Source organism: Neolamprologus brichardi, chromosome 23, assembly GCF_056152115.1.
Source record: "Neolamprologus brichardi isolate AB-2024 chromosome 23, ASM5615211v1, whole genome shotgun sequence".
NCBI classification, from domain to species: Eukaryota; Metazoa; Chordata; class Actinopteri; order Cichliformes; family Cichlidae; genus Neolamprologus; species Neolamprologus brichardi.
The window spans coordinates 17,649,656-17,662,912 of NC_142125.1; the positions used below are offsets into that span (position 1 = coordinate 17,649,656).

At 39.4% G+C, this 13,257-nt stretch overlaps 1 protein-coding gene across 2 annotated transcripts; it reads left to right on the top strand.

The window, feature by feature from the left end:
- The first annotated feature begins 10,674 nt into the window (after positions 1 to 10,674).
- On the top strand, positions 10,675 to 11,873 carry LOC148096042 (macrophage mannose receptor 1-like). 2 transcript variants are annotated; one of them, XM_087836476.1, is made up of 3 exons: positions 10,675 to 10,951; positions 11,322 to 11,608; positions 11,685 to 11,873. In XM_087836476.1, the coding sequence occupies exons 1-3, from the start codon at positions 10,675 to 10,677 to the stop codon at positions 11,871 to 11,873; spliced, it is 753 nt and encodes a 250-aa protein (XP_087692602.1). The 2 variants fall into 2 exon arrangements, with proteins under 2 accessions (XP_087692602.1, XP_087692603.1); XM_087836477.1 differs by having other exon boundaries at positions 10,675 to 10,948.
- The last annotated feature ends 1,384 nt before the right edge of the window (positions 11,874 to 13,257 follow it).

Below are 13,257 nucleotides of genomic sequence, written 5' to 3' on the forward strand. Positions count from 1 at the left end.
CGCAAACGTCCAAGTTTCTATCAAGTCTCATAAATCCATCGGCAACTATTACCTAACTAGTCTTTTGAGTCTCCACATTCATAGATATTGACATTTTGTCTTAGCATTTGAATGAAAATCACCTGGAAGGGTAGCTCAAAAGTCAAAACAAACAGTAATAAGAACGCATTTCGGACTTCTCTCGAATAAATGAAAAAACACTTACCTTCAGACTGATTAGCTGGTGTCAATCCAACTTTAATGTGTCCCATGTCAGTCCGTTTTAGGGGAAAAGTGTTTAATGGTTTCATTTACTTTGAGATACTCCCGCATGGACGAGCAATTTGGAGTCTAGCATAGTTGTCACGAATAGCATACGATCTTCAGATATAATCCAATCAACCTTGCATTTAACCCGATTGAACATCCAGTTACCTCTGACTACTTCTAAGTTGCACATGTTAACGGTCTCATCATCACTCTGTGCTGCAGCGAACTGGATCTGTGGCACAGAATAGTTGATGGCCATGTTGTTCTCCTGCTTTGCAGCTTTGTTTGAGTCTGAATTGCGTCTTAAATGTGCAAAACTAAGAAAAGCAGATCAATATTTTCTTCTTGTTGTTATTTAATGGTGGTTGGCAACCAGCGAAAGGAGCATTAACCACCTCGACCAATATTTTCTATCCCCATTGTTGTTTTGAAAGTGAATACCCGACATGTGTGTCATACCTCACGTTGTACGTCAGGTGAAGGTGTGGTGTCGGCTATCGCACCTGTCGCATTAAAAAGCTTTAAAAACGTAACAATCGCTTTAAAAACACAACCCAATGCGCTAAACATGAACAAACATAAACACCCGTGTTACATTATCACGTATATCCAGGACATCTCTTCTGAACCAAGACGAAGTGGTGCTACAAAGGAATTATTTCTTTAGGAGAGTGCATTTAATAGCAGTCTGGCCTGCCACAAAATGCACCGCTAAAAATACAGTTTCTGCTTGTACCAGAATTTATTAATTTTGAGAGTGAAGTTGTAGGACTGATTCTGGTTAGTGGTGTAGGTTTCATGGATGTGACACCTTAACTTGTGTAAAATGACGATCAGAGCATATTATTAGGTTAGTTCACTGTAGTTAGCCAGAGGTGTCTTAAAAAGTACCACCTTATACAAAACAAATGAAGTTCCAGTATAAGAAAGAATAAGAAGAGAAAAAAGGAACACCCTGCTAAATGAAGTCATTTTTAAACATTACTCTAAATGTAGCCATTAGTTTTTGTTGCTGGCCATACAAAAAATAAGTATACTTCAAGTATATTTCCCAAGTATACCTTACCTAGTACATATACTAATAATGCTTCTTGGGACTATATATGCCCCCTTTTTAGTACATAACAGTATTCTTGAAATTAACTTTTAGATGTACTTTTTGTTCACCATAAATGTAATAGCATAATGTCATAATGTCTACAAGAGTATACTTAAAATATATTCGACTCTATCATAATACTAACCTTACAAGTTATTTCTAATAGAAAAAACAGTAATTTAAATGCAATTGAAACATATTTTCTTCATTCCCCAGACATCAGATAACAGTTCTGACTATCAGAAGGCTTCATTTGTAGAGAACTGCACCCATAGTTCAAATACCAGAATTATATTGTGCATAGGTTAGAAAGTCTTTTGAGAGTTGAGGTTTATCAACTATTGACCCTTTTCACTCATGGTTTGAACAATTTCATTTTTTTAAAATTAATGATTTGCCCCACTTACTCTGTTCAAAAGGTAAAAGACATTACACAAGAAATTTTGACAGATTCTTGTTTTAAAACATCAATCATTTGTTTCATAGTTGTTTTAATTTCACAATTAAAGCCCTGCAATGCATGCTGGGTATTTCTTTGTACTTTTTAGTAAACCTCAGGTATACTTCAAATAAATTACATACTAGTATACTACTAGCACTACTATAGTACAAGTATAGACCAAATGTACTTGTACTTTTCTGTATACTTCTAACTGCACTTAAAGTATGCTTAAATGTAATTTGGTCTAAAAAAAAAAAAATCAAGAAAATACATACAAAGTAAACTAAAGGTATACTTGCTTGTTTTCTAGTTTTTGAAGTATACTTATACTTAATTATTCTTTTTTTGTAAGAGTGAGACTGATTGTTTGATACAAAGTGGGTTGTAATAATGTTTCCCAATACATTTATTAATATATGAGATTCAATTCAGTTCAAGGAATTCAATTTTAGTGTGGCTGCAACTTACTCCTTAAGTTAAAAATGATGCTGTATATTGTAGTATATGTTATACTGCTCTCACAGTGAATTGCATTTTATAGTAATACACTCTGAATGAGGATTTAAGTAGTTACTCTTAGATCTACAGTAGAAAACAACAGAAATCCAGATGGTGTAATAGTATAATCTCAGTAACATCATCAATTGTTACATTTGCTTTATTTTACAGCTGTTTCCATAAGTATGGTGAGTTACAGATAATACAAATAATGTAATCTCATGGAATTTTCCCACAATTACATGCAAATTACAGTACCAAACTGCTAACATCAGTTTTTTACTGTTGATTTTGCAGTACTAAGCTATGGAAATTACTGCAAAGGCTAACAGTGTGTTCACAGACATCCTGCCCAATTTCCTCTCGTCTGAGGGTCACAGTTTGGGTCTTGTTCCAGACCTTGGCAAAGTGTCAACATACTACGATGTGTCTTTAAATGCTACGATACCTTTTAATTAATGAGCTCTCTCTCTCTCTCTCTTTCTGTATGTTTGTGTGCGATACGGTGTTTGCTACTATGTCAGTGTGTGTACATGCTCATCTGATGCCACATAAGACACCACCTCCATTGTCAAGTTTGCTGACGACACTGTTGTTGTGGGCCTGATCTCTGACAAAATCGAGACGACCTACCTGGAGGAGATTAGGAACCTGGAGACCTGGTGCCAGGAGAATAACCTCCTCCTAAACGTCAGCAAGACTAAGGAGCTGATCGTGGACTTCACCACAAAGCAGGCGAGGAATTACAAACCCCTCGTCATCAGTGGCACGCCAATGGAGAGAGTGGACAGTTTCCAATACCTGGTTCTCCACATCACTTAGGACCTGTCATGGTCCTGTCACATCAACACCCTGGTTAAGAAAGCCAGTCAGCGTCTCTTCTTCCTCAGAAGACTTAGAGACTTCCATCTGCCACTGAAGGTGCTCAAGAACTTCTACTCCTGCACCATCGAGAGCGTCCTGACGGCAAACATCTGCACCTGGTTTGGGAACAGCACCAAGCAGGACAGACGAGATCTGCAAAGAGTGGTGCGCTCAGCCGAACGTATCATTCAATCAGAGCTCCCTGACCTGCTGTCCATCTACACCAAGCGGTGAAAGACCAAAGCTAGGAAGATTATGATGGACCTCTCCCATCCCAACAATGGACTCTTCGCACTGTTGAGGTCTGGGAAGCGCTTCCGCTCCCTTAAGGCCAAAACAGAGAGAATGAGGAGGAGCTTTTTCCCCCAGGCTATTCGGGCCCTGAACCAGGTGTAGGACTGGACTCTCCCACACACATTACATCACTATAAGACTGGACTCTCACACATATCACATCACCACACGCACTCTGGTTTTTCTTCATGCACACTTCCTATAATTTATAATCTCTTTCTGCTATTTGCACATATATTTTACTGTAAATCTCTAAGTTAAATCTGTAAATTTTGTATAACCTGTAAATTGTAAATACTGTAAAACCACTGTCATTTAATGGTCGGGCATTGCATTGCACAACTACAAGCATTTCAGCATTTCAGCCTCATGTCATACTGTGTATGACGACATCATCACTAGGATGATGTCGTCGTAAACGTGCAGTCATATTCGTTGTGTTCCCACAAGTGCTGTCAGCGTTAATCTCGTTAAAATTACATTAACGCCATAATGCCGCAAATCTCCGTTAACAAGTTACCGAGGATCGCCCCGTGCTTGGGGCTGGACGCGTGAACACGTTAATAAGCTAACTGTGCTAACGCACTAGTTCCCACCAATTGAGCATTGCGTGGCACATCCGACATACTGCTTTACTTTTGTCCATGACGCGCTTACCATCAGGGTCATGCTTCACATGAAAACCAAGCTAGTTCCAAACGCCAGATCTGAATGAGGGTGGGGGAGATTCAATTTCAGGTAGCGTTCAGGCAGTTGCCATGTTGTGACGAGCTTAGCTTCTGTCTTGCTAGCCTGCGCTGCGCTCAGTGGTTCTGCACTCGACAGTGCAGCCTAGGCGGAGTAGTCGAACACAGATCCACTGAGCACTCAACACAGACAGCATCGTCAGAAGAAAAGTTGATAAAATAATTAAAAAATTTGGTATTGTTCGATACATATGCGTACCGAACCAAAAGCGCTGTATCGAACGGTTCAATATCGATGTATTGTTGCACCCCTGGTAGTTATGTGTAGTTTTTGAATGATTTTCCAATCAGCTTTTTTTACAAGAGGCAGAGTTCATTGGAATAAATGTCTTCTTTTTAATACTTTATAAATATAAAACTCAAAAAATCAAAAGACTTGAAGCGTTCAGGCACATTATGAAAAAATATTTTTTCCATCATAATGATTGTGATGTGAAGCATCAGCAGTATGTTAAAGTGTCACTTCAGTAATGCTGCTGGGAGAAAGAAGTGTTGACACATTTTTTTTAATAGATGACTTAAAATACTAAACTCTAATATCAGGGGTGTCATGGTTCTGGGTCATTTTGACCCAGTGTTTTTGAGTTCTTGTGTTTTGGTGTTATTTTATATTGTGGTTTATGTTTTAGGTTCCTTGGTAGTCTTAAGTTTAGTCTGTTTTGAGTTCCTTATATTGCCCGTTTAGTTTCTTGTTCACTTATGCTCCCTGTGTGTCTTTGTCCTTTGTTTCCCTTTCTGTGTGTCAGTGTTTGTGTGAGTTTGTATGTGTGTGTGTGTGTGTGTGTCTTGTTTCCCCTCCTTGTGTTTCATTCCATGTTCCCCCAGTCTATCATGTTTATCCATGTTCCCCAGCCCGTCATTCTCTGTATTCCCCTCTCTCTCGTGCTCCCTCTCTCATCTGCCTTTCCTCCACTCCTGTGTCGAGCTTGTCTGTCAGACTTGCATTCCATCGTTTTCTGTTGTATTGTGACAGTCTCGTATAAGTTGTGTTCCACATGTTTCAATTTCCATCATTACCCTCCTGTCTGTTGCCATCTGTTCATTGTTGGATCGTCTGCTAATCACCCCTGTGTTTCCTTGGGTCATGAATTCAGAAATTTCCATTTTTTTCTTGAATTTATTTTCTCTCAGTTTAGTTTCTCTAGTTCTCTCCCATGTTATGTTGTCGTTTATATTTATATTTGTTTTTGGCCACAATTAAGGCTTGCTTTTTGTTCAGTCCTTCCTCTTGTGCGTTTGCATTTGGGTCTACACCGCTATTCCACTCAGTCTGCAGCATCAGACCTTGACAGTACGATCCAACCATGATGGACCCAGCAGATTGCAGCCTATCTGTGGGGTTCTGAGAGGAAATAATATGGATTGTGGAGTCACAGTGAACCGAGTGCTTGGAGCTCCCCATGTAGGAAGACCGGGAGGAAGTGACTTGCCAGTTACAAGGATGTATCTTGGGTTTTCCCTGGTTAATGGAGTTGCTACACCCCCTGATGAGGGGGTCCCTTCTCACCACCCTGCATCTTTCTCCACAGCCCACTGGAGCTTTCGCAGCCTGGCCCATTGTCAGCTGATCCCATGCCTCTGCCTGCTTCAGCCAATGCTGGGGTCCCTGTGATGCACCACGCTATGAGAAACTCAGTTATTTTGGAGACTGCTCATGGCTCCCAAGACAGTTCTCCTTTTGTTCCCATCCCAAACTGGAATGAACAGCCGGACAGTGTTAGTCAGATTCTTGTTTCATAACTTAACCTTTCCTGTGACCTTTGTGTTTCTGAGCAGAATGAATATTTCAATGGTTTTGGTGTTTGTGAAGCTGGCAGCAATGCTGGCGAGATGATTGTTTCAGAACTGGACAATGTTCAAGGTGACTTTCATGTTTTTGGGTCCACAGAACATACGACTGCTTTTTCTGTTCCAAAACCAGATGCTGTGAAAGGCAATACTACATTCTTTGCTTCCAAGCTAGTTAAAAGTCTAAAATTGAGTGTTTCTAAGTTAACTGACTTGGTTACCTTTCGTGCGCCCAGTTTGTGTTTTACTGCTGGAAAAAGGACAATCTGTTTTCAGAGCCTTCTCCTCTGCTTCTCCCTGTTCCTGTTCCCAGGGCAGCTGTGCTCCAGCCTTCCCCTGCACGTGTACCAGTGCCTCAGGTGGGAGTAGCTACCATCCAGTCTGCCCCGGCGCCTATCCCAGTCCCCAGGGTGAGGCCAGCCAGGACACAGCAGACCTCAGACATCAGACCGTGACAAGGTTGTTGTTTTTTTTTAATTTAAAGAATATAACTGTTAAGACAAGGAGTTTTTTTTTTCTCACATCCATTTCTCATGTATGCTACTTTGCTCTCTGGACTGTAAACTTTTTTGTATTAATGAAATAAACTAATCTTTCACAGTCTGCATCTTTTACTGTTTTTCTGCTTAAGTTCTCTCCAAGTTTGACAAAAACCCACAGACATCCAAAGTTAACTGGTCTTGTAAGAAGACTTCATGAAAAACAAACTGACACTGTAACTAATTGAAAAGCAGGTCACAGCTGAGTCCAGGGCTAATAAAAATAAGACCATGTGGTGTCCAGCGTGAGTACACGTGCAGTGGAAACACATTTGAAAGACTCATTGTGTAACTCAGAAGGCGACTCCCTAAAATGGAGGCAGATAAGTTGTATGGTTCAGTCCTTGCTGCAAGTAAAACCTGTTGAAACCTTGATTCTGCGAGTCTGTGGTCATTTGCTTGAGTGTTACTCCAAAGTGTACAATCCAGTTGATTTATTACACATGGCCAGAAGTGCAAGTCACCTTTAACTGATATAGCCTCACACACACATTTTTGAAGTTTCCGTGTACAATGGTTCAGCTACAAATGTAATTTCTACTTTTGGATTAAGATCACTCCTTCTGATTTCTTTACAAATTAAGCATGTCATGTCTTTATTATGTTATTATTTATAAATGTCTACACAATAATAAACACCATGTGCTCTGTGACATTATGGCCTTCTACTTCTCTTCTACTCACAACCTCGTGCTTCCATTGGTTTGCATATTACATGCCCAACCTTTCAGGTTGTTATGAATGGCTCATATTTCTACCAATTTGTTATTCAAAAGCAAATCATGTGCCTTTTTTGTTTTCTGTATGATGGAATGACTTAAGACACAAGTTATTTAAACAATTAAAAAAGACAGCGTGATGGCCATAGTACTTGATGTGGGTCAAATATGTTTCTGAATGTAAAATTGCAAAGAACTTTTGGATGGGATACAACATTTTGTACCGCAGAACCGGCTGAATCACTCCTCTCTTGTACTGTGAGATGTACAGGGTGGGTCATTTATATGGATACACCGTAATAACATGGGAATGGTTGGTGATATTAAAGTCATGTTTGTGGCACATTAGTATATGTGAAGGGGCAAACTCCTCAAGATGGGTGGTGACCATGGTGGCCATTTAGAAGTCGGCCATCATGGATACAACTTTTGTTTTTTCAATAGGAAGAGGGCCATGTGACACATCAAACTTACAACCTGGCCCAAAACATAATGTCCCAGCGGTATTCTGTGGGATTTAGATCAGCAGAGTATGGGGAGCAGTCAGTGGTATCAATCCCTTCATCCTGCAGAAGCTGCCTGCATACTCTCACCACTGTAGCCCACTGAACCAATGTAGGGTCTAACAGTGGGATGAAAGATTTCGTCTTGATTCCGAATGCAGTCAGGCTGCCGTTGTAAAGCCTGTAGCAAGGCCTGTAGCAAGGCCTGCAATTCTGCTATTCTATGATTTTTTTGGTCAGAGACATTCACACCAGTGGCCTACTGGAGGTCATTTTGAAGCCCTTGCAGTGCTCACCCTGCTCAGCACTCCAGCTCTCCTAGAGTCACTGTCCGTCTCCTGGAATCTCCTCCATGCTTTTGAGACTGTGCTGGAAAACACAGGAAATCTTCTAGCAATGGCACTTGTTGATGTGCCATCCTGGAGGAGACTCATCTGTGAAACCTCTGTAGGGTCCAGGTATTACCTTATGCTACCAGCAGCAAAATGCCAAACTAATGAAAAAACAGTCAGAAAAGATGAGGAGGTAAAAATGTGGCCTCCACCTGTAAAACCTTTCCTGTTTTGTGGGCTGTCTCATTGTTGCCCCTCTAGTGCACCTGTTGTTAATTTAATTAACAACAAAGCAGCTGAAACTGATTAACAACCCCCTCTGCTACTTAATTAACCAGATCAATATCACTGAAGTTTAAATCACTTGGTACTATAATTAATTCTTTTGAGCAGCGTATAAGCTAAGGTAAACTTATTACATTAAGGAGGCAGTTAAAGGTTTTAAACCTTGAATGGAGAAAGTGCGGGACGTCCTGCTAATTGTGGTTTACCAACTTTGTCTTTCTCTGAAGCTGCTGTAATCACTGTTATTTATATTTACATATATATATTTTTTAAAGATTAAACAATTGAAAATATGGTGTGCATATATTACACAAACACAAATATTAAAACAATGTTTTTACACTAACGTTTCAGAAAAAATGTTTTAAGGCATATCTGTCGTCTTTCACGCTATTTCAACATCACTCAAACACAAAAAATCCTCACCTTTGACAGTTTTCTGTCAGTAGGGTGTGGTGGTTTGCATGTACACGATCCCTGAAGGCTCTAGAGAGGGACTAAGTAAATATCCAGAATAAATTGAATTTGAATGCTGCTGCTTTGCTTCTGATTTAAATGACTTGTGGAAGATGCCACACCAGAGCTATCCATCAGTTTAGTTGGGACATAGATGGCAGGTTTTGCATGAGCCTCTGAATCACCACTGGTATCTTTTCAGACTTGTTGCAGAGGGATCATAACCAGAGTGAATTTCAAAGCTTCCCTGCTAACATCTACCAAGGTAAGTGCTGCTGTACAAACAGGTCTGAGGAATGAATGGCAGAGACTAATATTCATAAAGAGATTAAGAGAAAACTGTGTGATATCCACATAAGTTTGGCTGATTTCAGTTTTAATCTGCTGAAACATTATATTAAAAGCAGTTTAACTTCCTGAGACTAGCATATATGCATGTACAACTCATTCTCTATTTTTTTTTTTAGTCATTTGAGAGCAATTTCCTAAAACGATTATGGTGGAGTGAGTTTACTTCTAGCTTGTTTAAAATATAGAACGATAGTCTGTCATAGCATCAAGTGATTAAAAAGCACTAGAACAACGATCTGAGTCTTAGGTTAACAAATTTCTTCTTTTTCTTTGTTCATTTGTTCTTAATATTTTATGCTTTGATTTTAGTAAGATTTATAGTTGACAAAATATGTAGTGAGCAAAGTGACAATAAACACAGCTTAACTGAAAGAGAACTGAATTGGTTTAACTCCTGTTTTCATGTCAGTGATTGAAAACCATGATTAATTACACTGTCACATAGATATAGGAACGAGTATAGATTAATAAAAGGTATTCCTTTATAAACTGGACCACTGTCACTGTAGTCTCTGAAATGGCTTCATGTCATAATAGCTGTTTTAGGAAGGCAGGAATAGACCCACATTGCAAACTACACGCAAAATATGTCTGTGAAGGTCATCCACGTCATTGTAGTCTAAGAAGCTCCTTAGACTAAACTCAAAATACAACTTTTTTGCTGGAATTATAAATTAACCTCCTAGGACCTGGCGTCCACATCACATTTTAGGTTATTTAGAACAAAATACTCAATTTTGCTCTACAAGAGCCTGATATCCACTTACGAGGACATTATACTGCTACTGTTCTATCAAAATTTTAAACGAATATCCTCATATGTGGCTGTTATTTTTCTTAAAAACAAAAATAAGGTAATAAAAAAAATCTGGTAATTCTTTGTTTTTAAATTCATCAGGCCCAATATGCCCAAATATCAAAGAGAAATTAAAAATGCATACTGTGGAAGAGTTTGGGTCTTAGGAGGTTAAAACTGGGAAAACATTTAAACCAGCGGTCCCCAACCTTTTTTGCGCCACGGACCGGTTTATGCCCGACAATAGTTTCACAGACCGGCCTTTAAGGTGTCGCGGATAAATACAACAAAATAAAACTAGTACCGGTACCGAAAAAAAGAACATTTATTCATAACACACGTGAAAAGATCCAGGCAAACCGAGTTAATGATAAAAACGATAACAAAATAACGCTGAAAACCAATAAAAACCCTGAAAACCATACATTTCACACCTGAGCCTCAACTCTTGTGGCCCAGTACCAAACAACTCACGGACCGGTAACGGTCCGAGGCCCGGGGGTTGGGGACCGCTGATTTAAACTAAACAGACAGAGTAGCAGAAAGCATGACATTGAGGTGAGATCACAACAACAACAACAAAATTGTTCCCAGCATTTATTAGTGGAGCGTTATGTGGACACAGCAGACGCTGCTCTTCCTCACTATAAAATTTTTGCTCTGTGTCCTGTCTGTGCAGGCTTTTTGTCCACTTTTCTCCTGTGAAAAACACAATGACGAAGCACGTTGCCCTCCTGCTCATTCTTTTCCCCGTGTTTGGACATCTGCTGGACATCAAGTTTTATAATGACCCTTACAAGTATACCTGGGCAGATGCACTGGCATACTGCAGGGAGAACCACACTGACTTGGTCCGAGTCAGAACTGCAGAAGAGAATAAAGCTTTAGAACACTCTGGATGGATCGGTTTGTCCCGGAAGGATGCAACAAGTCCATGGAAATGGTCCAGAGGAGGCGAAATAGCCATCTTCACACAATGGGATGGTGGTGGTAAATTTTCATACTATGTTTTTTACTCCTTAGATGTTACAAGATCAAACTTACTGGTAATTATACCAAACTTATTTGCATTGTGACCTGAAATCAGTTTGAGACATTTTGAGCATTCATCAATTTGAGTGGTAAGAAAGGATCAGATTTACAGTGTGGAGCAGTGTTGTCTACCACAGTGTTGACTGTAATGAGTTTCATGATGTCCCAAACCAACTGTTTCAGCTGCAACTTCAGCAAGGAGGGTTTGTTAGACACATAAACACTGTACTGGTAAAATGATTTGAAACTGTATTTAGTTTTAGAGACATTTAAAACATCCCTGAAACCCATCAGTCTTTTTTCTCAATTGTGGTTCTAATTCTTGCAGAACCAGATGGCATCAAAAACTGTGTGAACAGAAATGGCAATGGAGGATGGGAAAGAACGGATTGTGGTGAACAAAAAAATTTTTTATGTTATGAGGCAACGCTGATTCTGGTGAAGGAGAATAAAACATGGGAGGAGGCATTAGAACACTGCAGGTCTCTGGATGGAGTGGTCACAGAAGATCCAGCCTCTTCATACTGGAACCACGACTATGACCTGGCCTCCCTGATCACTCAAAAAGACTACACCATTGCACGAGAGATTGCACAAAACGCTACCACTGATGAGGTTGGGAAGTTTTCTGCATGCGTTTGTGTTGGTGAGAGACTCATAACTGTACTTACTGTTTGTTTCCTGTTGGCAGGTGTGGACAGGCCTGTGTAACCTGGCTGGTGAGTGGCTGTGGGTGGGTGGAGAAGAAATGCAATATCAGGATATCCCAAAATGCCCAACCGAGGGCCTCTGTGGCGTCCTCGAGAAGAACGGTACTGCAGCCTACGGCATAAGAAACTGCCAGCAGAAAAGGAACTTTCTCTGTTCCAAAATGAATTAAGTACTGTACTTAAGTAAAAAATTGATATATCTGTACTTGACTTTTCTTCTTATGACACTTTAGATACATGTATGTCATAGTAAAGACGAAAAATAATCCAAAGCAGACTCCACAGACAGGAAGGATTAAACACAAACAAACCTTTATTCAGGTTTATCAGTGAGTCCAAAATCAGAAATTCCAAGAAGAATGGGAACCTGACAAACACTTTACACTACCAGTTAAAAGTTTTTGAGTTAGAATAATCGTACCTTCATTCATGATGTATGTTACAAAGATATCAGTTAATATAGTCAGTACATTGAAAAGGTGAGAAATAGTGATGGAAATGTTTTCATACTGTTAGATTATATGCTTTAATAAATGAATGTAAACAGAAAAATCTCACATAATATAATATAATATATGTCTTGTTATATGGATTACTTTCCTAATGTAGTTGTGTGACATGTCAATAAATGCCAGACTATAAATAACTTAAAAGTTGTTATACGTCAATAAATATATTAAATAAAGATTAATGTGCAGTTAAGCAATTATTTTTGTCTTTATAATCAATGGTGAGGGAACCATATGGTAACTTTCACTGCTATGAGGCTTTTCACATCCTAAAACAGGCCATGGTGTATGCTTTCTGAAAAGACAATGTTTTACAGAATTCTAGAAGTACACCCTTACTATGTACATAGTAATTAGGAATAGAGGGTAAACAGCAGCGAGGTAATGAAATGCTCTTGATTAACTAATTACCCTCTCTAAAAGAAAACACTTTGGCAATTTTCTGCATCTTGCAGTCAGGCAGTAAGTTGACTATGAATTCCTTTGCATACCAATGTAAGCTTGGCTGAAACTGGGTCAGGCAACAGGAGAATGATCCCAATGACACCAGAAAATCAACAGAATCACAGACGGAAAAAAAAAACCTCACCTTAAAACACACCCACTAGGAAGAGACAGAGTCGAGGGTTACAATGAGCAAAGCTGGCAGTTCTGGTAGTATACGCGCACATTCATTCACACTCATGCATGTGCAAAGCCAACACTTCAATGTTTTTTCTTTCTAAATTACCATTACCATATTTGCAGTGCAACTTGATTTTCTTTATTAGTAATGGTAGAGTTTGGAACATTTATTATTATGCATTTTATTTTTGTGCGGGGAGAGCAAAATACAGGGTGGGTCATTTGTATGGATACACCGTAATAACATGGGAATGGTTGGTGATATTAAAGTCATGTTTGTGGCACATTAGTATATGTGAGGGGGCAAACTCCACAAGATGGGTGGTGACCATGGTGGCCATTTAGAACACGGCCATCTTGGATACAACTTTTGTTTTTTCAATAGGAAGAGGGCCATGTGACACATCAAACTTATTGGTAA